The 27,172-nt window shown below is 49.9% G+C and overlaps 1 protein-coding gene across 6 annotated transcripts in view; it reads right to left on the reverse strand.

The window, feature by feature from the left end:
* The window catches only part of LOC119454594 (protein 5NUC), a 201,575-nt gene that overhangs the window by 111,259 nt on the left and 63,144 nt on the right, over window positions 1-27,172 (reverse strand). For 5 of the 6 annotated variants that reach the window (XM_049666902.1, XM_049666905.1, XM_049666901.1 and 2 more), the window contains exon 4: window positions 9,374-9,562. The exons of the other annotated variant lie outside the window; for it this stretch is intronic. In XM_049666902.1, the coding sequence (XP_049522859.1) occupies window positions 9,374-9,562 (189 nt within the window). The remainder of the gene's footprint in view (window positions 1-9,373; window positions 9,563-27,172) is intronic. 6 annotated transcript variants of the gene reach the window in all.

The following is a 27,172-nucleotide window of genomic DNA, read 5'->3' on the forward strand; positions in this document are numbered from 1 at the left end:
TTCTTAGCACCGAAGGAACTAAAGCCCAAGTCCGGGCCTATTTGTAGGCTCATGCCTCCTGGCCCAGCACGTTCTTGACGTGCTGTACCAGAAGTGGCCACCATAGTTTTTAAAACCTTCGTGGGGGAGTGGTCAAGGAGATTTGGGTCAAAATGTACCGGCTAGACCTCCGCTTCAACACAAACAATGCTATTGAATTAAAAAATAAGAACTCGAGGCCTACGTATAAGGAAACAGTGGTCATCACAGCCTGCAAGGACTTAAATAGTGCTAGTAGAGGATTTTTGCCCCGAGAAGGAGGAGCAGTTTTTCCAGTTAAATGTGAGGTTTTCGCCATCTTGCCGCCTCTACTAGAATGTGGTGCCGGGGTACTTGAATGGGAGGCCCCATCCCCTAGTTAAGCATGTGAGGGTACGACTCACTATAGCCTCGAAGTATAACTACGAGGGCATTAAACTTGGCAGTGGCGAGGGTAAATGTCTTCTGCACTTCATGAGTGGTAGCATAGGCTTTCATGAAGTCGACTTTTGTACACCAAGGTGCACGTGCCTTCCTCTCCACCCTCGCCCCTTCAGGGAAGACAGGAAGAGGTTGGAAAGAGAAGCCAGAGAAGTTTCACCGAGAAAGAGAAGCCACAGCCATACCGAGTGCCGATCACTCTTGCAGCGCCATTTCCAGGGGAATACTGTCGTTATTGTCTGTAGTTTCTGTAGGAGTATAACAATAAACTACGATCGCATTAATTGCATGCTCTCTTCTAAATGTAGTCCGTTTCTACCCCTACTGAGAAAGCTTGCCTATGTGGACATTAGTCGATAGCCTATGGTCGTGTCGCCAAAGGGCAGGGTAAAGAAACAGCGCCGAACCGGTCCGCGATAGGGTTTGTAGCTTACACGTGCTTCGGAACCAGAACTTATCATACCAAACTGGAACGCGTTGCATCTTAAACAAACCAATTTTAAGAGCGTGGTACACTTTGGTTTTGCAAACGCAAGTTGCAGTGCAAGGAAATATTTGCGACAGTTAGTCTGGCGCTGTCGCGTTTTTTTAGGATAGCTCTCATCCGGTATTACGAGCTTTTTTGCAGGTTGACCTGGTTCGTGTCCTGCCAGAATTTGTGGTGTCCTCAAATTTAATTTCTAGACCTTGTTTATGGGGGTTAATGCGCGAGGTTTATTTTTCTATTTTTTATAGACTGTTCGCTTTTCTAAAGATTATTTGTTCCCTGTGTCCCCGAAAAATCTGTACTAAGATTTAATATCGATGAGGCTCCCTCCGTGGTTTATCAGGACATAATGTGCTTGCAAGAGTGCACAAAATGCCAGTTCCCCCTTCTACAAAAACTTTTTTTTACAAATTACAGGAGGTGAGAGCTTACGAGACGGCACCGGAAATCACCGCTAAAGGAGTAATCAGAAGTGTCCCCTTGGAAGAAAACCCGCGAGATATCATCGCGGCAGTTATCACACCCAGAAATCCTACGGCGATCGCAGCTAAACGTCTCGGAAACACCACGACGGTCATAGTCCTTTTCGACGGCTACAGAGTTCCGTCATACGTCCTATACCGAGGAGTGCTCACGCGATGTTCGCTATACAGAAAGCAAATGGACTTTTGCAGACAGTGCAACAGACTTGGACACAGGAGCGACGTGTGCCCAAGGCCAAACGACAAACTATGTGCGGGATGTGGAACGCCCAACCCAAGTGAGGACCACAAGTGTCAGCCAAGATGTCAGCTATGCGGCATGGATCATCCCACGGCCGACAAAGCCTGTCAGGCCAAGTTCAAAAAGCCCTACATCGTCAAGCAACGCCAATGGCTCCAACAAATGCAGCAGCAACAGCAGGAAGAGCATCTCCCCACCACCGGGCCGACCGATCGCGGCAGATCGAGATCCAGGAGGAGGGCAACGCCTGGGTCCAGATCCCGATCTGGGTCCCGCACGACGCTAAGAGGTCGCACCCCCCAGTCTACCGGACCAAACCTGAGAGGAGGCCGGACTCCATCGCGCTCCAGATCCAGGTCCACACCAAGGGGCGGCCACGGCCATCGAGGCGATCCGCCACTCGCGGTGAGCTGCTCAGACGCGGTTAAAGGGACGCGCCCCGGGTCTTCGGGGGAGACTGCACATAATCTCAATGAAATTACCGAGATCAAAAAAGAAAACGCTCAGCTTAGAGAATTAATATCGCAACTCACTAGAGAAATTCAAAGCCTTAAAAGCTGTTCTGAAAGAACTGCCAGTCAAAGACGTTCCGCGGGCCTGGAGAGACCCGAGGAAATCCCAGATAATCGAATGGAAGAGGACAGCACCCCTCCGCCACTGAAAAGAAAAGCTCAGGCGTCTAGTGACAAAAGCGCTACGCAAAATTCAAACCTGAATCAAACATTGTCCGAAATACAGAAGGCAGTTAAAGAACAGGCAGAGGCAACCAACAACCTTTCGCTTGCAATCTCCATGATGATGAATAGACTAGGTAAACTCGAGGCTAACGTAGCCAGTCTCAACCCTAGGGCATCTCCGGCGCCTCCAGCCAACACCCTGGCGATCAGCACCGTGGGCAATTCACAATTACCGCAGGGCACCACAACAGCGGCTGTCCCAACTAATGTCATGAGACCTGCTTCCTTCCACCCCTCTCCCTCCTCAATACCCAAATCAAAATAGGGGCGTACAGGAAAAAGTCTTAATACCGAAAGCAAAATAGGGAAGTACAGGAAAAAAGATTTAATTATTTGGGAGTGGAATTGTAGGAGCTATGAGGGGTAGAGAGCAGTACTGCAACAACACTTTAGGAACAAAACCAAACCAGATATTCTAATTCTGCAGGAAACGCACGGTTTAGCTAAGCTATCGGGATATAAGGCGATCGGCCCCACGACCGGGGATAATAGAACACTAACCACCCTGGTAAGGAAGGGATTCGTAGCAATCCGCCACGACACCCAGATCACAGAAATCGAGCACATACTCGTAGAACTTCCCCCTAGAAGAAAAAAACTTCCTAGCACGTTTATCCCAAATTTGTATAGCAATCCTGCGCACATACGACAACGCTTCCTTTCTCTCTTTAAGAAGGCAGTAGTAATAGCGGAAGCCAACCCCCTCGTCATTGGAGGAAACTTTAATACCCCACACAGCGCATGGGGATACGGATACACACGAGCCAAAGGCAAAATGCTATGGCAGGATATTCAAGAAACCGATTTAACTCTCATCACCGACCCAGACTCCCCCACGCGTATAGGGACTGGTCTCGCGAGCGACACAACTCCAGATTTAACATTAGTTCGCAACGCGGGGACCGCCAAATGGAAAAACACATTTGAATATTTGGGGAGCGATCATCGTATAGTAGAAACCAAAATTGAAGAGGCGGTAGACGCAGTACTCAATAGACGACAGGTTAGATGGACGGACTGGGATAAGTTTCGAAAAGTCAGAGATGCCAAAAAACAAGCTTCCATCAAGAATATTGCGCAATGGGTCAAAGACGTTATACAAGACGTCAGCGAGGCTACGCAAACGATTACATCAGATCCCCCCATAGAAAAGATTGATAGCCGTCTCGCGCACACGTGTGAGGCCAAACAATCACTACAGAACAGATGGCAGGGGCAGAGGCACAATAGGAGCTTGCGCAAGCGTATAGCCAAGCTCAACAAGCAGATTGAAGAACATTGTCAGCAGCTAAGCAAACAACAATGGAACGAGGTTTGCAATGCTTTGGATGGGCAAATGCACGCAGGTCAGACATGGCGCATGCTCAAACACCTGCTCGACCCAGATAACACCAAATCGGAACATACGCAAACCTTGCGTAAGCTGATGCACCAGTATAAAGGCAGCGAGGAGGACTTTATCGCCGAGGCTAGCAACATATATATACGCATAAACCCCGTCACAGAGCACGGGCAATGTACAGGAGACACAAACGAGCTCCTGGACGAGGAGTTCACCGTAGCTGAAATTAGGGCAGCGCTACAGAAGCTAAACACCAAATCCGCACCGGGACCGGACGGGATCACCAACAGAACTCTCCGGAACCTAGACGATCAAGCAATAGAGAACACCACGAAATATACAAACGAATGTTGGGCCGAAGGCGTCATCCCAGCACAATAGAAAGATGCTAAAGTAATCCTTATCCCCAAGCCCGGAAAACAACCCGATCTGTTGAACTTACGCCCCATTTCACTCACGTCCTGCGCTGGAAAGCTGATGGAACACGCTTTCTTCAATAGAATCAATAACTATCTTGAGGAGAAGGAAATTTACCCAGACTCCATGCTGGGGTTCCGCTCCCAGCTATCCACACAGGACGCCATGCTGCAAATTAAACAGCAGATCATAGACAATAAAACAAGATCGACTAGGGCGATACTAGGATTAGACCTGAAAAAAGCCTTCGACAAAGCAGCGCATGCAGCTATATTAAACCAGATAAGCCAATTAAGCTTAGGATCGAGAGCATATAATTATGTCAAGGACTTCCTAACAGACAGAACGGCATCCCTTGTAATGGGAGAACTCAGATCTGAGGAGAGACACATGGGTAGCGCTGGCAACCCGCAGGGTTCAGTCATATCGCCCATGCTGTTCAATCTAATAATGATAGGACTCCCGCAACGGCTCAACTCTGTACATGGAATACATCACTCCTTGTATGCAGATGATATCACCATCTGGGTGTCTGGAGGTAGCGACGGAGAGATAGAGCAGAGACTACAGGAGGCCGTCGACACGATCGAGGAGTATCTCGAAGGTGCTGGCCTCGAGTGCTCGCCGGATAAATCCGAACTCCTCCTCTATCGGCCCACGCTCAAAGGCCGACCACCCAAGGGCTACAACCGCAACCGAGCCTACGAAGAAATCCAAATTCTCACCAAAAACGGCAGGACTATCCCCATAGTGGAACAGATTAGAATCCTAGGACTCATCATCGAATCTAAGGGCACTAACGGAGAAACCGCCAAGAGGCTAGTAACTAAAGTCACCAACGCAATAAGGCTAATCAAGAGAGTCACAAACAAACACCAGGGAATGAAAGAAGCTAACGTCGTCAGACTTATATATTCCTTCGCCATAAGTCACATTATATACGTGGCGGCATACCTCAATTGGTATTAAGCCGAAAAAGCTAAGATCAACGCACTCATAGGAAAGGCGTACAAGCAAGCTCTAGGCCTTCCAGATAGCACCAGCACCGAGCGACTACTTCAACTGGGTGTACACAACACGTTAGAGGAGCTGATAGAGACTCAACAGATTGCTCAGTTGGAGAGACTAGCCGGTTCGCGTACGGGTATGAGTATCGTCAGCAAATTAGGGATAACCTATCACAATCAACAAGGATGTAAAGTGTCGGTTCCCAAGGTAATCAGGCAAAAGATCCAGGTCCCCATTCTGCCTAAAAATATGCACCCCGAACTTGATCAGGGAAGGAGGGAGAGCAGAGCTAAAGCTCTACTCAAGGCATACGGTAGAGACAAGGAGGCGTTGTTTGTGGACGCAGCGGAGTACCCGAGTCACGAATCCTACGTCGCAGTAGTAATAAACTCCGACCACGAGTGCATAAGCGCATGCTCGATACGCTCTAATAACAGTGAAATTGCAGAAGAAGTAGCTATCGCTCAGGCCTTAATTTCCCCCAAATATAGGTACGTCATCAGCGATTCGCAGTCAGCCATCAGAAACTATGCGCGAGGAAGAATATCGCCCGAGGCCGCTAACATACTCCACGGGAAAGCACAGTTAATATCATCAGAGGAATTCGAAGACAGATACATCATTTGGTTCCCAGCCCACACCTCCTGTGAGTCCCTCGCTCCCAACCTCAACGAGGAAGCCCACCGCGTCGCGCGAGGTCTCATTTACCGCGCTCGCGAAGAAGCTTCCCCCGAAGGAACGGGAGGGGAGACCTGGAAGGAGAAGGACAGAATGTTCAGATTCTGCGACGTCACCCGCTTCTACCAAAAGTCGAGGTGCATATTCCCACCTCCTAGCTCCAAATTAGACAGATCTCAGGCGATTGACTGGAGGCGACTTCAAACTAGAACCTTCCCCAACCCGGTGCATCTACCCCGAACTATACCCAGATGACTTGTGCAAATTATGTAGGACAGAACACGCCACCCTAGAACACATTCTATGGGATTGCGCACATGTTCAGGATGAATATGCAGTCTCCCCCGAACAGCTTGGGGCGCGGTGGAAAGCCGCGCTGATCAGCTCAGATCTGCAAGTTCAACTATGGGCCATCCAGCGAGCTCGAGAGGCGGCCGGGAGACAAGGTCTCTCTACCGCCCCTGGCGCGGCCTAGGCCCAGGCCTCAATCCGCTGGTCTAAATAAAGTTATTTCACTCACTCATATTACACACTGAAACCTTGCCCGTTAAAACATGGTTTCATAAAAAGAATATTTTCGTTTCGTCAATTAACTGTCGCCTTTGGGACGTGCCTGAAACCATTGAACACTTTTTATTGTTTGTAAAGATGCCATTTTATTTTCGGATGTTATCCATGGAAATTTGCAAAAATATTTTGATCTAAATTCTCACAATATCCGATATCTTGTCGCTCCGTGTGCTGATGTTCCATTCCATACGTTTCTACTGATAGCCTATGCAAAGCCTATAGAAATCTCGTATGCAAGACCTAAATCCAGAAAGAAAAATTTCCTCAAGATTGCATTTCGCTCAGATGATCACTCACATTTACCACCAAGAATAATGTCAGCCGGATTGGTGTTCACAATTGATTAGGTGTTTAACTTTACTTTTCCAGTTTTGTTGTGATAGACGGTGTTGCTGTGTGTGGCGTTTTCTTTATATGGTCTGCGCGTTGACGTGTGTTACTTTGTCCACCTGGTGCTCATATTATTGTAAATAGTTCCTGTACATACTACATATTCAGCTTCAACCCAATTCTTACACTTTCTCAATTAAGGTCCTCAATCATTTGCTGTAATTCGTCTCCATTGTTGCTGAATAGGACAATGTCATCTGCAAACCGAAGGTTGCTGAGATATTCGCCGTTGATCATCACTCCTAAGCCTTCCCAGTCTAAAAGCTTGAATACTTCTTCTAAGCATGCAGTAAATAGCATTGGAGAGGTTGTGTTTCCTTGCCTGACCCCTTTCTCGATAGGTAACTTTCTACTTTTCTAGTAGAGAACCAAGGTAGCTGTGGAATCCTTGTAGATGTTTGCTAAGATATTCGCGTATGCCTCCTGTACTCCTTCATTGCGCAATGATTCTGTGACTGCTGGTATCTCTACTGAATCAAATGCCTTTTCGTAATCTATGAAAGTCATATAGAGAGGTTCATCGTACTCTGCAGATTTCTCGATTACCTGATTGATGACATGGATATGATCCATCGTAGAATATCCCTTCCTGAAGCCAGCCTGTTCTCTTTGTTGGCTGAAGTCAAGTGTTGCCTTGACTATTAGAAATTATCTTGGTGAATATTTTATACAATACTGAAAGCAAGCTAATGAATCTATAATTCTTCAATTCTTTAACGTCTCCCTTCTTATGGATTAGTATAACGTTGGCGTTCTTCCAGCTCTCTCGTACACTTGAAGTTGTGAGGCATTGCGTATAAAAGGCCGCAAGCTTTTCAAGCATGATATGTCCTGCATATTTGATTATGGAGGAGATATCATGCTTGAAAAGGTTAGCAGGCTAGCAATATGTTGAAATAAATATATACCATCAGGTTGGCTACCCTACACCTGGGGAATGGGAAAGGAGAACACAAAGCTGACAGGGAGAGAGAGGAGGGAAGGAAAGAAGGAAATTAGCGGTGGAGTACATTTAATGAACATGCTTTACCTATGTGTTCTTCATATCATGAAAGAAGTTCTCGGTGGCTGCATTGCGTTTGAACCACTAAATCCGGTCCGTTTAATCCAGGATATGGTGGTAAGCTCACCTCTCTAGCTTTAGCGTACGAACAATGCGATTGGATATGGACTGAGTAAAAGGAAGGGACACCACACGGCGCTTCAACGACCATACAGTGCTTGAAAGGCCATTCTTCTTTTGATAGGTATGTTTAGGTATGCCCAGGGGCTGGGTGAGAATTGTTTTTTTTTTTACTTGCCAAAGTCAGTTTTGATTATGAGGCACGCCGTAGTGGAGGGCTCCGGATTTATTTTGACCAGCTGAGTTTCTTTACCATGCACTATAACGCAAGCACACGGGCGTTTTTTTTTTTTTTTTTTTTTGCATTTCGCCTCCATCGAAATCCAGCGACCTCGTACTCAGCAGCGCAACGCTTTAGCTAACTGAGCCACCGCGCCGGGTATGAATATCATGTGAGTGTTATGCTTTATACACTGAATGTTTCTTGAGAAAAACTATAGTTGATAGTGAGCGCCAAGTGGTGACTAATCCTTTTGCTCAGGAAATATCTAGTCGCGCTGTTACAACCATTTTTCAATAGGAACGCACCCGATTTTCATCCTTCTGCTCTAGCTTGTATACACTTGTGTGCGACCGTTGTTGGTGAACCAATAATATTTCGGGCTGTTAATGCGAAAGCATTATATGCCTCATAAAGCGGAAAATCCGGCATCCATCCGGCGCTAACATCTGATGGTACCAAAACCCACGTGACCAGGTGATGAAGTGCCGTTTCAATGTCATTTAAAAGCGACCTAGCCCACACGAAAAAAAATTGACCTTGCCCTATTAGAAAATTTAATTGACCAGGTTCAAAGCCGACCTGTATCATTACCACAATTACCTTAGCCCATTGCCAAAATGTCGGTGGTCCACACCCAAAAACTTTTCTTTACCCAATTCGAAGATTTAGTGTACCCACGCTAAAAATTGACCTGGCCCAATCCCAACACTGACTTGACCCAACCCGAAAATTGATAGATTACGCCAACTGATCTCAGCGATACGCGAAAGAGCAATCCCGCTGCAGTACACACCTCATGCATAAATCGTTTCGACGATAAGTTGCTTAGCTATGTTGGTTCTGTGCTAACACATTACCGTCGACAATCATCGCACGATTGACTGGTAACTTCTACGTAACTAATATTCACAGTGCTACTGAAACGTTAAAATTGTATTAAGGAGTTTTACTGCCAAAATTATGATTACGATCTGATTTTCAGGCACGCCGTAGTGGAGGACTCCAGAGTAATTGGGACCACCTGGGCTTCTTTAACATGCACCTAAATCATCGAAATGTGGCCGCCGTGGCCGGGATTTGATCCCGCGTCCTAGCATCATAGCCACCCAACACCATAGCCACTAAGCAACCACGGCAGGTGAATGAAATGTTCCGATTTGATAAGGCACATGTGCGTGAAATAATTAGAATTCAAACAAAAATAAACAAATCCTACCAGTATAGAGGAATGTGTTGGTATGTCCTCCAATAATGAGGTCGAGATCGGGACACTTCTCCGCAAGGATCTGGTCAACGTCAAATCCAACATGGCTAATGAGAAAAAAAATGTTGATGCCCTTTTCGCATTTAAGCCGCGTTATTTCTTGGTTAATGCTGTCAGCTTCGGGAAGTATTTTCACACCACCTGCAAAGAAAAAAAATATTTTGAAATGTTATGCCTATTGTCAACTTGCAGATGAAATATAAGGTTTGGCGGAATTACGTCTGGTAGGCAAGAGACATCAAGAATAAAAGAGCGCGCCAACTAAGAAATAACAAACCTTCAGGGAAAAATTGTACAGCTTTCACGCACTGTGGAAATCGACATTATTCGAAGCATTTTGCAGACAGCTGGATATGCGGCAATGCTTGGGGTTCCTAAAGGCGTTACCATGTTGACCAGTGTTTTTGTGTAAATCCAGCCTTTGTATGTCTAGCACGCGTCGTACGCTGTATGTGCGAGTGAGTAAGTGAGTACGAACTTTATTGAGGTCCTGAGGAGAAACAATTAAAGTGGGGCCGGAGGCCCCGCCAATCGATCCGGTGGCTCCACCCAGGTCGGGGCCGGTAGACAGAGTCCTTCGGCGAGGGCCCGGGCCCTCTGGACAGCCTTTTGCTGAGCGATGAGTTCTGTACTTCTGAGCGCTGAGTCCCAGGAGGACTGGTCAGGAAAGTCCGTGCCCGCGTTGGCAGGGCACAGCCAGAGCATGTGTTCGAAGTTGTTGTATTCGTGGCCGCAGTGTGGGCATGCAGTAGGAAAGTCAGGATTGATCCTGCTTAGTGTTGTTGGTGTGATGTATGTCCTAGTCTGCAACTGTCTGTAAGTGAGGCCTGTGCTTTTTTTTTGAGGTTTTGGTGAGGAGGAGGAAAAATTCTTCGTGCTAACCTATGATTTGAAGTGATTTCGTGGTATGATACAAGCGGGTCTTTGTTGTCTAAATCCCTCCAGGCTGGGTTGAAGCGAGGGGGCGGACCGCAGACGCGGAATGTGAGTTCTCGCGCCAGTTCGTGTGCCCACTCGTTCGGATTACAGTCAGGAGGTCCGGAAATGTTGCCCATGTGGGCCGGGAACCATGTGATGTGTGGGGACGTGAGGTTATCTCCTCCCGTTTCTTGGAAGATTTTGTTGACCACCGTAGCTGCTTTCCTAGAGACGAGGGCCGCCGAGAAGGTTCTGATGGCTGTTCTTGAGTCCGAGTAAATGACGGAGGCTTCTTTGCAGCTTCGAAGGGCCACCGCGATGGCCATTTCTTCTGCTTCGTGAGTGAAGTTGGTAACCACCGTGGCTGCGTTGACGAGTGATCCATGGGCGTCCACCACAGAGACCGCGTATGCGCCTCGATTCCAATATCTGGCCGCGTCAACGAAGAGGACTTGCGTTTCGTTACGATTAATGTTGCCAAGGATTGCCTTCGCTCTCGCTTTTCTCCGCCCTTCGTTGCGGGTCGGGTGTATGTTTCTTGGGATTGCATAACGGTTATTGACCTCTTGGCATTTGTGCATAGTTGCGACCTCTCTGGTGGCATGAAGAGGGGCTGTATGTCTGCTCCTAGTAATATCTCGATGCCCGCCTTTGTGAGTGAGAGCCGACTAATTTGGGCGTTTCGCTGTGCTTCAAAGAGTTCTGTTGCCGTGTTGTGTAGCCCCAATTGTAGGAGTCGTTCCGTGCTAGTGTTTCTAGGGAGGCTTAGGACCTTTTTCAATCCTGTTCCGATTAGTGTGTCGATTTTGTTCAGCTCCGTCTTCTTCCACTTGAGGAAGGGAGCGGCGTAAGTTACGTGGCTGATGAGGAAGGCGTGAAATGCTTTCATGAGGTTGTCCTCTTTCAGTCCGTCCCTTTTGCTAGCGACCCGTGATATGACCCTGGTGAAGTTGTGGGTGCTCTTTGTGATGCGTTTTAGTGCCTCCGCGTTGTCATTGCTGTAAGCCCCAATGACCATGCCCAGGACCTTAATTGTGTTACACCTGGGGATGTTTCCTCCGTCCCTGGTGTGTAGGTGAACGGGGAGGAAGCTAAGGGGCTGTCTCTGCCTGGGGCCTTGTTTGCACAGGAGGAGCTCTGATTTGCTGGGGGAGAGCTTCAGTCCCGTGTTTGTAAGGAAAGCTTCCGTGGAGTCCAGCGCTTGCTGTAGGTTCTGCTCTAGAGTGCCTAGCGGGCCGCTCGTGGACCAAATGGTGATGTCGTCCGCGTAAATCGCGTGCCCTGCCCCCGGGACTTTCGAGAGTTTGTTTGCGAGATCGTGCATTGTGATGTTGAAAAGAAGCGGCGAAAGCACTGACCCTTGCGGGGTGCCGATGTTACCTAGCATGTGCTTTCTGCTTCTGATTTGTCCGACGTTTATGGTGGCCGTTCGGTTATCCAAAAACGATCTTACAAAATTGTGGAAATTTACTCCGAGATCTAAAGTGGAGATTTCGTTGAGGATGTGTTCGTGCCTGACCGTATCGAAGGCCTTTGTTAGGTCAAGCGCCAGGATGCCTTTTACATCCCTGGATTTGTTGTCTATGACGGCGCTCCTGATGAGTAGCATGGCGTCTTGCGTGGATAGGGATTTTCTGAAGCCTATGAGATTGTGGCGGAATAGACCGTTTTCTTCAATGTGCTCTCCAATTCTATTGTGGATGGCATGTTCCGCGACCTTCAAGAGGCACGACGTAAGGGAGATGGGCCTCAGACTCTCTACATGGAGTGGTTTTCCGGGTTTGGGGATGAGGACTACATTGTCAGTTCGCCATTCGTCCGGCACCCAGCCTTCAGCCCATACCTCGTTAATTTTGCTCGTAATAATTTGTATGGCTTTGTCATCTAGATTTCTGAGTAGTTTGTTTGTTAGTCCGTCTGGGCCGGGGGCCGAGCGACCGTTTAGGTCGTGAAGGGCGTGCACAATCTCCGAAATTTCGAAAGTACAATCCAGCGAGAGTTGAGGTTTCCCCTTATATTCGCGTGCACCAAGTCCGCCTTCGAAACGTCGAGCCCTCCTCGGGGCCGTACAATGACCTTAATCTTGTCTCTCGGCAGCCGGGGGAGCCGCGAAGCGGCTATGACCCTCTGAACTGTCGAGCAGGAGCGGGCGTTGAAACCGTTCTTCGTCGCCGTGCTTGCCTTCGTGGCGGCAGCAGCGGCCGCCGCGCTCTTTGCCGGATCCCGTCGTCGCCTGGCGCTTAGGGCGGTGGTCCACCCAGCTCCATCGAAGTCTTCCGGATTGATGTCCATGCCTTCAACCGTCACCATTTCGGGCATCTTCGCCGTCTTTTCAGGGGCGACAGGGGCCTTAAGAGGCCCAGCGCCGCCGCGAGAGTGCTGTACTCGAAGCTAACCCTAGCACCGTACTTGTAATTAAGCCTAGGCACCAATGTTCAATAACTCGCCGAAAAGTTCACTCACCCCAGCGAAAACGGTATCGTCGGAAAGCTCGCACAAAACTGGTTTAGAAAAAAGCAATATATCTGTGAAGAACGCCAAAAAGATGTCCGAAAACATTCAAAGAAGCGGGAGCCGACGCAGCCGCGTCTGCGCTCATTTGTAACTTCCTCTTTTTTCCTATGTGCGAGTGAAAGTTTGCGAGGGTCAGCCGATGATCGCGGTTCAATCTCGCGCTCGCGAGGAAGAAAGGCGGGCCTGTAGCGTGCCGTCTTCTGTAGCGCGCGAGGCACGGAGGGGAGGCGACGAAAGGGGAGAGGGGTGTTCTGCACAGGCGGCTGCTGCTTACGGCGCGGCCGCGCGGGCTCCGTTTCTTCACAGCGATCATCCACGTGCACAAAATGCGGCCCGCGCGGGCCTCATCTTCAAACCGATGTGCGATGTGGACAAAGTACGCCCAGTGCCGGTAGCCTCTTATGTGCTGTGCTTTCGACATTTAATTCGTGTTGAAGCGAGAGATAGAACAAAGGTCCATTAGCTCGCTGCTGCTGCCACGCTAAAGCACTGCACGGGCCGATTTTTTTGGGGCGAAGCTCCTTAGGGCGTGGGTCTGTCCTTCCTCCGATGTAGTACGTAGCCACCTATAGTTTTATGAAGTGTTCACTAGATGGCGTAAGTGTCGATCTTTCTATATATAAGTGTATATAATGTCACTTGATGGCGCTAGTGTTTTTCGTATAGTTGATGAGAAAACCTACAATGTAGTGCGATGGGTTACCGCTAGGGGTGTTATAAGAAAAGGTGCTCGCTCTTGGCGCGCTTTCTCTTTCGCTCGGAGTCGCCGGATGGAAGACAAGGCTGCGTAGCGGAGAGCACGGAAGGCGGCGGCGGCGCCCGCTCGCAGGCAGAATCCCGCGGTGAGAGCCCGCGAGGCCGCGGCTTCACGACAGGCAGCGCGGCGGCGGCGCGAAGACCCCGCAGTGCGAGAACGAGAGGCATAAGCGGCACGGCTGCGGCGCGAAGCGGATCTTCAAAATGTAATGAACAGGGAATCGGCGCGAAAGCGCGCGTTCGACAGGCAGATCCCGAGGCTGTGAGAGCTCGTGAAGTGGCCACAAAGCCCATCAGGCGATCTCGGTCCCAAGGTGCCGACGCGCGTTTCAAGCGGGACTTCCTCGACGTTACGTTCGGCCACAGCTGCGATGTATGCGACAGATTGTGGTTTTCCAATAATCTCGTCACGGTGTCCGGAATCAAGAACGGCCAGGCTCGGGGTAATGCTATCTCCGTGCTTCAGCGCGAGTTCCCCGTCGGCAGCGGTGAGTACAAGATTTGCTCGAGCTGTAAGGATTCGTTGGTGGCGGGAAAGGTGCCTCCCATGAGCGTGTCGTATGGTTACAGATATCCACCGAAACCGGACCACTTGCCCCCGCTCAACCCAGTTGAAGAACGACTGATAGCTCCTCGTTTGCGGTTCATGAGCATAACGTGGTTAACGTACGGGAGCGGACAGTACGGCATCAAGGGGCAAGTGGTTAACGTTCCGATAAACGTCCCCAACACTGTTCAGTGCCTACCTCGGAACGTTCCGGACGATGCGGCCATCGACGTTCATCTAAAGCGCCGGCTCGTATGCAAACCGTCGTACAAGAAGGGTCTGGTAAAGAAACGTAACGTGCATGAGTGGCTCAAACACCTCGAACATTCTCCGTTATACAAGTACCTCAACATCACAGTTGATTGGAGCCGCCTCGTGGACGACGACGGTGACGTGGACGACGACAACATCGAGCCGGCGCCGGAGATTACCGCCCTGGAAGATCCGATGCAGGCGGTTATTGCACTCAGCACCATGTCTCACACTATGCTCTATGACGATGGCGCTACTGGCGGTGCTACTGGCGGCGATGACACGGCGGCAGCAACCGTGGCGGAACTAGTCCTAACCGAAGGTACGCGTAGCCTCCACGTGGCACCCGGTGAAGGGCAGACTCCAAGCTCTCTCCTTTTTGACGAGTATGCCGAAGTGTTGTCGTTTCCTCAAATATATCTCGGTATACCTCGGAAAATCACCGGACCCAGGCCGACGCCATTCAGCAAGGCGAGTAGCGAGATTCGTCGTACCGACCGTCGTGGTGTGTGCCCTGAGCACGTCCTGTATATGGCTATGAAGGTCATGCATCACAACGTTGACAATAAGAGCATGACGTTCAGGACCAATGCAATTACCAGTGCATTTACGCGGCAGCAATTTGAGAGTGCATATTTCATGGAAGATGTACTCAACAGAGATCTAGGCTTCATGAGAGGGATACCCAACACGGTGCAGTACTGGCAAGATCGACGAAAGGAACTCTTCGCTATGATTCGCCAGTTGCGTAAGCCGCACGCATTCCTCACACTCTCTGCACGGAACTGCACTGGGATAGGCTCATCGAAACGCTGTACCGATTGCGAGTGGGATCCGAAGGAGTGGCACGAGCGGTGGAAGAAATGAATTGCATGCTACACCGAACCACTCGACACCGAACCACTGAAGCGACCTCGGATGCAGGTGCACTCCCACACCCACACGTGCTATAAACGGGGTTGCACAAAATGCAGGTTTGGAGCGCCGTTCATGCCGACCAATGAGACGAAGATGTCATGCCGTTTCCTCCGACCGAGGACGAGGCGGAGAAGGAACATCCTCAGAAGCTCAAACGGCGGTACGGAAAGATGCACGAGGCGTTGGAGAGGGGTCTTTCGTTTCGTTGGAAGTGTTTCTCGAAACCTTTAACGTTCAGTCCGAGGCCGAATACATGGACATTCTGAGGGCTGAATTTACGCGTCCTTGCGTCCTGCATCGTCGCTCCCCTGCTCAAAAATTTGTGAATCCGTTCAGTCCCTGGATCGCCAAGGTGCTGGATTCCAACATGGATCTGCAAGTAATTCTAGAACACTACGCCTGTGCCACGTATGTCGTCGACTACGTCAACAAGGCAGATCACGGCATGTCTGACTTACACAAGGCCGTGATGCAGATTCTTGAAGAAAAGCTAGAAACGGAGTACTCTGCCATCGTGCGCTCTCTAGGAGGGACCATGCTCAAGGGAGTCGAGATGTCGGCGCACGAGGCGGCCTGGTTCCTCTTGGGTCAAGAAATGTCAGAAAAGAGCCGTGAGGTCGTCCACATTCCCACGTGCTATCCCGAGGAACGAGTGCCAGTACGCAAGACCAACGAAGAATTGGCAAAGATCGGCGCCTCGTCCACCGTCGTATGGAAGCTGAACATCGTCCACAGGTATGAGGCCAGGCCGCCTGAAATGGAAGATGTGTGTCTTGCTGACTTTGCCAGCAAGTACAAACGCGGATACGGTCTTCGCGAGCACCCCGTCATCATCCGCTACCACCAAGACATCGCCAACGACAACCCAGACGATTACATCAGAGAGCAGGTCCTCCTCTACGTGCCCTTCAGAAACGAGGCTGTCGACATTCTGGACAATAACAAATACGTTCAGACGTACGAGGCCAATAAAGAGCTCATCGCTTCTAAACATCGTCAGTATAAGATTGCCAACGACGATGACATCGTGGCACAGTTAATTGAACAGCACCGACAACAACAGCAAGCGGAATCTGCCGCCGATCCATCCGCCGCAGATGCCGCCGCTGCCGTCGCCGTACCCCTCGCCGACGAAGACGCTGACCTCCTGCCAAACGATGAGCTGATGCGCGTCATGAGAGACGTCAGTCCGTGTGCCGCCGTGCGCAAAAGCCAGGACGTCATGCACATCAACGAATACACAAAGCTCATGCGCATGACGAACGCAGAACAATACGAGCTACTACGTGAGATCGTGCACAGACAAACCACCCTCGGTGCACCGCCCCTGCGAGTCTTCTTGACTGTACCGGCGGGATGTGGCAAAACCTTCGTTCTGAAGCTCATTATGGATGTTTACAACCGCTACAATGTCGACGCGCGTCCATACAACTCGTCCGTCATTTGCGCGAGCACGGGGAAGGCGGCAGTTGCAGTCGGAGGCACCACGGTTCACTCTGCTTTCAAGCTTGGCCGCAGCAAGAGGTACGCGGGGTTGGGTGACAGCGAGCTCAACACATTTCGAGTTGCTTTCCGTAACGTCAAATGTGTCATTGTTGACGAGGTTAGCATGCTGTCATCCGACAACCTCAACGCCATCGATGGGCGGGTAAAGCAGATAACACAAAGGCTCAACGAACCCTTTGGAGGTATCGATATCGTCATGTGCGGTGACCTACGTCAGCTACCACCAGTCCGGGCTAACGAGGTGTACAAGAGGTGTAGAGATGTCGGTGGGCTCTTTGGGTCGACAATTAAATGGCACTACCTGGACTACTTTCCACTCATTCAGGTAGTCAGGCAATCGGATGCCTCCTTCTCTGCTCTTCTTACGAAAATTGGAGACGGGAGAGCGCTCGAAGACCAAGAAGTCCGCTTACTAAAGAGTCGATTCATTACTGCAGAAGAAGCTTTGGTGCGTGCCTCCGCCGTAATCAGGATGTCCTACTCGAACGAGGAAGTGAATAAATTCAATACCTTCATCGCTCACCAAGGAGGGACAAACGTCGTATCGCTGCAAGCGGACGACACATACATTGGGTACGTAAATCAAGATGCCCTCAAGAAGGCGATAGCCAAAGTGCAGAAGATGTCACATACCGAGTTTGCCAACCTTCCCCGAGAGATTCTCGTCGTTCTTGGAAAACCTTACATGCTCACCACGAACATTGATGTGATTGACGGCCTCGTTAACGGGGCGGTTGGTATACTCAAGGTGTCTGAGAAAGACGTCGACGGCTGCTATTTTCCAAAACCGCTATGGTTTCACTTCGATCATGCCGCAACCACTGGTAGACTCACTCGTCTTCACTCCAAGCACATGGTCTACGAGGCCAGACGAAGCGGTCACGTCATCGACGCTTCTTGGGTTCCCATAGAGCCTAGAGTGACTACACTGACTTTGGACCGTAAGACCGGCATTGCATGCAGGCGAACGCAGTTCCCCCTTGTTCAGGCCAGTGCAATTATCATCCACAAGTCTCTGGGTGGGACGTACTCGTCCATAGTGTACGAGTATAACAAAACACGCCCTCAAAAATTGGTATACGTGGCACTCAGCAGATGTAGAAACCTTAATAACTTATACCTTACAAATGCTAAGGGCGACCACACGTTCTACCACAAGGACAGGAACGAGGACTGGGCAAGGCTGAACGAATTTCAGTGCTTTGACCAACACAGACTACCCACCCTCACCAAGCGGTATATCCATGCCATGCAAGAGGACGTTGATCCTACCAACGAGTTCACAGTTGCCCTCCTGAACGTTCGGTCTTTGCATGCCCACGTAGACGATGTGGAACGAGATCCGTTACTTACCGTCATATGAGCTTCTGAGGATGTTCTTTCTCCGCCTCCTCCTCGGTCGGAGGAAACGGCACGACAATCGTCGTCACATTGCTCGGCATGAATGGCGCTCCAAACCTGCATTTTGTGCGACCCCGTTTATAGCACGTGTGGGTGTGGGAGTGCACCTGCGTCCAAGGTCGCTTCAGTGGTTCGGTGTCGAGTGTCAACAACAATTCGACCATCTCCAACGTGTAAGGCATGTCGCCCGACACATCCTCTTGCAGTGCGTTGTCGAGCCAAAGAATGGTATGAATGTGTGCGCTACCACGCTGTTGGAATTCAACCCGCTTGAAGAAGTCGACCACCACGTATGGTTTGAACAGAGAACATCTCTTATCTTTGAGGATGTTCAAAATCACGTTGAAGATTCGATGTGTATAAATTGCACACGCAACGGGGTCGTTGTTGACCAGTTCAACGCGTTGCATGCAATTCATTTCTTCCACCGCTCGTGCCACTCCTTCGGATCCCGCTCGCAATCGGTCCAGCGTTTCGATGAGCCTATCCAAGTGCAGTTCCGAGGCAGAGAGTGTGAGGAATGCGTGCGGCTTACCCAACTGGCGAATCATAGCGAAGAGTTCCTTTCGTCGATCTTGCCAGTACTGCACCGTGTTGAGTATCCCTCTCATGAAGCCTAGATCTCTGTTGAGTACATCTTCCATGAAATCTGAACTCTCAAATTGCTGCCGCGTAAATGCACTGGTAATTGCATTGGTCCTGAACGTCATGATCTTATTGTCAACGTTGTGACGTATGAGCTTCATAGCCATATACAGGACGTGCTCAGGGCACACACCACGACGGTCGGTACGACGAATCTCGCTACTCGCCTTGGTGAATGGCGTCGGCCTAGATCCGGTGATTTTCCGATGTATACCGAGATATATTTGAGGAAACGACAACTCTTCGGCATACTCGTCCAAGAGGAGAGAGATGGGAGTCTGCCCTTCACCGGGTGCCACGTGGAGGCTATGCGTACCTTCGATTATGCCTAGTTCCGCCGCGGTTGCTGCCGCCGTGTCATCGCCGCCAGTAGCACCGCCAGTAGCGCCGCCAGTAGCGCCGTCGTCATAGAGCATAGTGTGAGACATGGTGTTGAATGCAATCACCGCCTGCATCGGATCTTCCAGGGCGGTATTCTCCGGCGCCGACTCGGTGTCGTCGTCGTCCACGTCACCGTCGTCGTCCACGAGGCGGCTCCAATCAACTGTGATGTTGAGGTACTTGTATAACGGAGAATGTTCGAGGTGTTTGAGCCACTCATGCACGCTACGTTTCTTTACGAGAGCCTTCTTGTACGACGGTTTGCATACGAGCCGGCGCTTGAGATGAACGTCAATGGCCGCATCGTCTGGAACGTTCCGAGGTAGGCACTGAACCGTGTTGGGGACGTTTATCGGAACGTTAACCACTTGCCCTTTGATGCCGTACTGTCCGCTCCCGTGCGTTAACCGCCTTATGCTCATGAACGGCAAACGAGGAGCTATCAGTCGTTCTTCAACTGGTTTGAGCGGGGGCAAGCGGATCCGGTTTCGGTGGATATCTGTAACCATACGACACGCTCATGGGAGGCACCTTTCCCGCCGCCAACGAATCCTTACAGCTCGAGCAAATCTTGTACTCACCGCTGCCGACGGGGAACTCGCGCTGAAGCACGGCGATGGCATTACCCCGAGCCTGGTCGTTCTTGATTGCGGACACCGTGACGAGATTATTGGAAAACCACAATCTGTCGCATACATCGCAGCTGTGGCCGAACGTAACGTCGAGGAAGTCCCGCTTGAAACGCGCGTCGGCACCTTGGGACCGAGATCGCCTGATGCGCTTTGTGGCCACTTCACGAGCTCTCACAGCCGCGGGATCTGCCTGTTGATACGCGCGCTTTCGCGCCAATTCCCTGTTTCTTATATTTTGAAGATCCGCTTCGCGCCGCAGCCGTGCCGTTTCTGCCTCTCGTTCTCGCACTGCGGGGTCTTCGCGCCGCCGCGCTGCCTGTCGTGAAGCCGCGGCCTCGCGGGCTGTCACCGCTGGATTCTGCCTGCGAGCACGCGCCGCCGCCGCCTTCCGTGCTCTCCGCTACGCAGCCTTGTCTTCCATCCGGCGACTCCGAGCGAAAGAGAAAGCGCGCCAAGAGCGAGCACCTTTTATTATAACACCCCCTAGCGGTAACCCGTCGCACTGCATTGTAGCGCGCCGCCGCCGCTTTCCGCGCTCTCCGCTCCGCAGCCTTGACTTCCATCCGTCGACTCCGAGCGAAAGAGAAAGCGCGCCAAGAGCGAGCACCTTTTATTGCGATAGCAATTATATGGACACTTCAACGGGATTTCTGCCGTCGGCGTCGCCGTCGTCGTCGCTGTCGCCGTGAGGTTCCGTATAGATTCCAAGGGCGATAAAATCGTCGCCGCACGCCGTATGCGCGAGTAAAAGCGCGCGGGGGACGCGCGCTATCACGGAGAGTCAACGCACGGCAGAAAGCAAACGCGATTGTCGCCCAAAAGGCCGTGGGGGTGTGGGGGGGAGGGAGGCGGGGCGACGCTGTGCTAGGGCACCAAATGCTTATCTTGCAACCCAGCGCAAGGAGAACTCGCAACGCAATCTCCCACGCGAAAGCAAAAAACAAAAAAAAAACAAAAAAAAACAGCGGGGAGGCAGCGCGGGAGGGACGGGGGGAGCAGCTTCTACTCTGCCAACAAATACGCTTGCACTGGCTGTGGTGGCCGTCGCCCGCACCGTCTCTATATCTCCACCACGGCCGGGCTCGACTGGCGCGCGCACTCGCTTCTTAAGAAGCGAGCGAGCGCGCGCGCAAGTCGAGCCCGGCCGTGTCTCCACACGGCTCTGACCTTTATGCGCTGTCCATTCGCCGCTCAGTTTCCGTTGAAGCGATAGACCGCACGATTCTTCGCCCGCTGCAGCGACCGCGCCAGCGTTTTGACAAAAGTCGTTGTCTGTGGTCATTCAGTGTCATCTATTCATGTTTGCTTGTGCGCGATGACACCACGCTTGTCAATTCAGTTAAAAAGCGAATGTGTCCCAAGTTTATGCGGCCGATAAAACTACTCTACTATCCCTACTCCGAATAGCTCTCTACCAATTTGCTATCGCAATTGATGCTTCGCCTTTCGGGCGAAACTGCGACATTTTTATTATAACACCCCTAGCGGTAACCCATCGTACTACATTGTAGGTTTTCTCATCAACTATACGAAAAACTAGCGCCATGTAGTGACATTATATACACTTATATATAGAAAGACCGACACTTACGCCATCTAGTGAACACTTCATAAAACTACAGGTGGCTACATACTACATCGGAGGAAGGACAGACCCATGCCCTAAGGAGCTTCGCCCCTAAAAGGGAAGTACACAGGAGTAGCACTGCTAGCTTCCAGCTGCACCGGGGAACCGGTTTTCAGGGTCGAGACGCGCGAAGAGAACTCGCTGCACGTTACATGCACACCACCAGGAAGTCCGAGCGCGGCCCGGGCCCGCGTCAAAGTATGCGAGCCCGACCCGGGCCGGGGTCAGAACGCACATGCCGTGCCCGAGCCCGTGAAAAAACTGCCCTACCCGGCCCGGCCCGTGGGCCGGGTCGGGCCCGGGCTTTCGGGTGAGCCCGAGCCCGTGGAGTGCTCTATGCCACGCTTACTGACTGCCGCGTTTGGCAGCGAGTTTCCGCGGTCATCGAGCAAGATGTGTTCATGTTTACCTGTGCGCGCGTGACACCGTGCTTGTTTTAATTATGGGGATTCACGTGCCAAAACCACCATCTGATTATGAGGCGCGCCGTAGTCGACATGCCTGATGGCCATTTCTCTAAGTACTCTCCAAACGAGGGAAGTAACGTGACGATGACGGGGACGGCACAGGACGACTGAAAGACCATGGCGGCATTGTGACCAGGAATGTATACCTACCGGCCCAGTGGTAACATTTTGGGCCACTGGGTTGATTTTAGAGGTCAGATAGATAAATGCTAAAATCTCCATAAATCCACTAAGAATGCTTCTCATTAAATATTAAAAACAATATTCTGGCTCGCACATAGGAGCCTTGTTCACAATGAGACAGACTCGAAAAAAAAATGGTTGATCCCTGATTCATAGGAATTGCTAGAACACAAAAGTATGTTGCTTTATTGTAAGTAAAGAATTAAGTTGCAAGCAGCCATTAGCGGCACCCTACCGCTGCACATGGATCCTGGACAATTGCCACGCAAGCGAAAGTTATCGAACGACTCGCGACAGGGAAACATTCCCCGCAGATGCATTGCACGCGCCGGGGCACTGCGCAAGTCCGCCATAATCCACAGGCGTTCGCAAACCGCACAAACGAAACCGGAGAGATCGGGTCCGCTCATGGTTCGCTGCAGCGAAAGGAGCACGGTTTGCGGGTCGGCGACAGTGTTGCACGTTCGCTTGGCGAGCGGCGCTGTGCTGCCGAGTATGCTTCGGCTAGGGTACGAGCATTTTTATCGGGCTTCGTAGTGTCTTGGTTGCGACGCGCTCAGTTTCAGGAATGCGAGTGGCAGAGTTCGTAGCGTCTGCCGCGAACGCGCGAAGGTGCTCTGCTTCACGCTGGCCTGTCTCTCGCCGTCTCTCGCCGGACCATAGAGTTTCTCACTATATTACCTAGAGGAAACAAAGGCGCTGCTGCGCTGTGGTATCCATGGGAATGCCGGTATATTGCAACTTCGGATTGGCATCGTTCTTGGAGAGCCAGAACGCCTTGAAGACGCGCCTGGCTAGCACCGTTCCATCTGTTACAATGATTAATTTCCTGCTAAAACAGCACGTAAAAACTGCTGTAGCTTTATTATTACACAAAAACATGTTTTGTTTAATATTGAGGACTTACTATTGGATGCATAATTTATATGAAGTGTAAAAAGTATCAGCTGGCAGCTAAAGTTGGAGGGCAGACGACAAGATTATCCCTCGCTTTGGAACACATTGTCGCCTGTTCTTACTTTTCTTCGCTTGATTCTGCATTGTAGGTGAGTAAACTTTTTTGAGAGATGTAATATGAGTGAATGAAAGCCTTTTATTTCATCAGCGGCCACCAGCGCTATTTATCTACGGAAGCCAGTGCTCTAGTAATGGAACTTCAAGCCATCCACGACGCTGTGCAAGATGCGACATCTAAGCTGCCTACCATCAAACAACTAAATATCTTCACTGATTCTTTAGCGGCTATTCAGGAACTGAAGAAGGTTGACAAGGGGATGGAAATCTGCGAGAAAATACACACTATGACTAGAAAAACAGCTACTTGCGTCAAGGTACACTGGATTCAAGGCCATGCAGCGAACCCTCACAACATTGCTGCTGACCAGCAGGCACATTGCACTAGTAATCCAGACCTTCCGTCTATTCCCCTCCCACCTCAACCCCTTAACTCGCTCCGAGCCCGTAAAAATTTTCTCCGGCAGGACACACGCGCTCTTAACCCCCCGTGTGTCTGCTCCCTCCCCCTTCACCTTACTAGGGCGGAGGAAGTTGTGCTTAGGAGGCTTCGGGCCGGGGTGGCCCTTACACCGGCTGTGATCTCAAGGTGGAACTGGTCGCATTTACCACTGGATGCTACGTGTCCGTACTGCTCCGTCCCTGTGATGGAAGCAGATGCATACCATCTAATATGGACATGTACTGGTTTAAAATCGGAACGCTCGCGTCTCCTACTACAAGCCGGCCTCCGCTACAGTGTGACAACCAGCTATGACCGCTGGATACACGATAACAAATTCCACAAAACACTGCTTCAATTTATACACAACACAGGCCTCACAGCACACATATAATACACATACATATCAAGAATTATGCCTTAACGGCAAGTCTTTATCGCAATAAAAAAAGAAAGCCTTTTATGTAGATTTTACTTTAAGAACGCATTATTTGTGTACCCATATCCACGTTTTGGACGAAGCCTCGTTGAACACCAGCCAACACAAGCCTCGCAGACACATATCCCATCATTGCCATGAGCGCACAGCGCCCTTTAAGAAACTCGCATAGACGGTGGCGCCAGTTTACCCTTTAGGTGTTATAGTGAGAAACTCTATGCGCCGGACCAAAGCGATATTCACCCGTCGGCGGTGCTATCGCTTTTATTGCGATAGCAATTATATGGACACCCCAAAGCGGATTTTTTTCATCGGCATCGCCGTCGCCGTGAGGTTCCGTATGACGTGCGACAGCGATAATATCGGCGCCGCGCGCCGTATGCTGTATGTGCGAGTGAATGGGCGCAAGGGACGCGCGCTTTCTCGGGGAGCGAACCCACGGCAGAGAGCAAACGCGCGTTCTGCGCCGTGCTCCCTGAAGGGCTGCAGAATTAAGCGTCTCTTTCCTCCTTTACAATCACCATATATGATATGAGAGCAAACGCGACTTCTTCAGACACGGGAAAGGCCGTGGCGGGACTAGAGAGAGGGAGGGGAGGCGACGTTTAGTTGCTGCACCACATGCGTATTTATATCAAAACGGTGCGAGGCGAGAAGGTGGTAAAAACTTCCGGTGCTACTCGACGAGTGCCCCGTTCTGATCTCGTCGAAAACCTCCGAGCCACGCCCAGAGGCACCGGAAACAGTCACCAACGCCGCGCGCGTTCGGTGCTTATGCGGGCAAGACGCCGACGGCGTCTACAACATTTCTGCTCGTTGCTGGTGCTGCTGCATGTCCAAGTTTATACAGCTGATAAAACTCCGTATAGCTCTCTACTAATTTGCTATCGTAATTGATGCTTCATTTTCGGGCGAAACTGCGACATTTTTTTCTACATCCGGACGCGACCATCTAACAGTGAGCCCTTAACAGTGAGCCCTTAACAGCTTCGCTGTAAAACACTTGTACATGTCATCATCATCATCACCAGCCTATATTTATGTCCACTGCAGGACGAAGGTCTCTCCCTGCGATCACCAATTGTCGCTGTCTTGCGCTAGCTGATTTCAACTTGCACCTGCAAATTTCCTAACTTCCTCACCCCACCTAGTTTTCTACCGTCCTCGACTGCGCTTCCCTTCTCTTGGTACCCATTCTGTAACTCTAATGGTCCACCAGTTATCCATCCTACGCAGTACATGGCCTGCCCAGCTCCACATTTTCCTCTTAATGTCACATAGAATATCGGCTATCCCCTTTTGCTCTCTGATCTACACCGCTATCTTCCTGTCTCTTAACGTTAGGCCAAGCATTTTTCGTTCCATCGCTGTTTGTGCGATCCTTAACTTGTTCTCGAGATTCTTTGTTAACTTCCAAGTTTCGGCCCCATATGTTAGCACCGGTAGAATGAAATGATTGTACACTTTTCTTATCAGCGACAGTGGTAAGCTCCCACTCCAGATTTGGTAATGCCTGCCGTTTGCACTCCAGCCCAATTTTATTCTTGTGTAAATTTCCTTCTAATGATCAGGGTCTCCTGTGAGTAACTGACCTAGATAAACTTACTCCTTTGTAGACTGTAGAGGCTCACTGACGATCCTGAATTCTTGTTCCCTTGCCAGGCTATTGAACATTATTTTTGTCTTCTGCATAACAATCGTCAACGCTTTCTCCGTTAAGGTCCTCAATCATTTGTTGTAATTCGTCCCCATTATTGCTGAATAGGACAATGTCGTCTGCAAACCGAAGGTTGCTGAGATATTCGCCGTTGATCCTCACTCCTAAGCCTTCCCGGTCTAAGTGCTTGAACACTTATTCTAAGCATGCAGTGAATATAATTGGAGAGATTATGTCTCCTTGCCTAACCCCTTTCTTGACAGGCATAATTTCTCTATTTCTTGTGGAGAACCAAGGTGGCTGTGCAAACGTTGTAGATATTTGCCAAGACGTACGACTCCTGTACTCCTTGATTACGCAATGCCTCTATGACTGCTGGTATCTCTACTGAATCATATGCCTTTTTCATAATCTATGAAAGCAATATAGAGAGGTTGATTGTACTCCGCAGATTTCTCGATTACCTGAGTGATGACATGGATATGATCCATCGTAGATTATCCCTTCGTGAAACCAGCCTGTTGTCTTGGTTGACTGAAGTCAAGTGTTGAAGTCAAGGCCACTGTATCCTGTTCATCCTTCGAATGAAAGTAGCTTGGCTGCTCTGGGAACTCTATAGGTCCGTATAGGATTCTTCCGCTGCTATTTCTATGCCACCGATATTGCTGATGATATTACCTTGCTTATCTTTCAATGTACACATCTTGCCTTGTAATATTCCGAGTTTTCTTCTCACTTATTTCATGCTGCGTCCATATTTTACTGCTTCCTCAATTTTTGCCACGTCATAATTTCGAATATCCCTACTTGTATCCTACTTGTATGTCCTTCTTGTATATATATATATATATATATATATATATATATTTCAGTTAATGAGCTGGTCTACTCGAACAGTCGGCCATTACTTGCACGAAACATTGAAATGCATAATCGACTAATTAAATCAATTCACTAAGTTTTTACCTAATTACCTGATGGCCCATATTGCAATTTACAAATTGCAGTCGTCGAGTTCGCAAGGCTGATCCACTTGGAAATAATTCTCAGGATGACACCAGTTTCTAGGTATTAATTCCCGAACTTTGCAGAGAAATGCATTGGCGTTCCAGTTAATTTTGTGCTTCAGTGCTTAAAGCGACGTTTTGTGAAGAAACTAACTGTAACGTCCAATGCATTTCTCCGCAAAGTCCGGGAATTAATATCTCGAAACTGGTGTCATCCCGAGAATTCGTTCCCAGTGGATCCGCCTTGCGAACCCCACGGTTACAATTTGTAAATTGCAATATGGGCCATCAGGTAATTAGTGATAAACTTAATTAGTGATCTTTGTTAATTTTTCTATTGTGTACTTCAATTTCTTGTGCAAGTAATGTCCGCATTTTCGAGTAGACCAGCTCATGAACTAGAATTGTGCTGTCTGCCACAGGCAACCTTTAAGAATTTTTGCAA

This window comes from Dermacentor silvarum, chromosome 5 (assembly GCF_013339745.2).
Source record: "Dermacentor silvarum isolate Dsil-2018 chromosome 5, BIME_Dsil_1.4, whole genome shotgun sequence".
NCBI lineage: Eukaryota > Metazoa > Arthropoda > Arachnida > Ixodida > Ixodidae > Dermacentor > Dermacentor silvarum.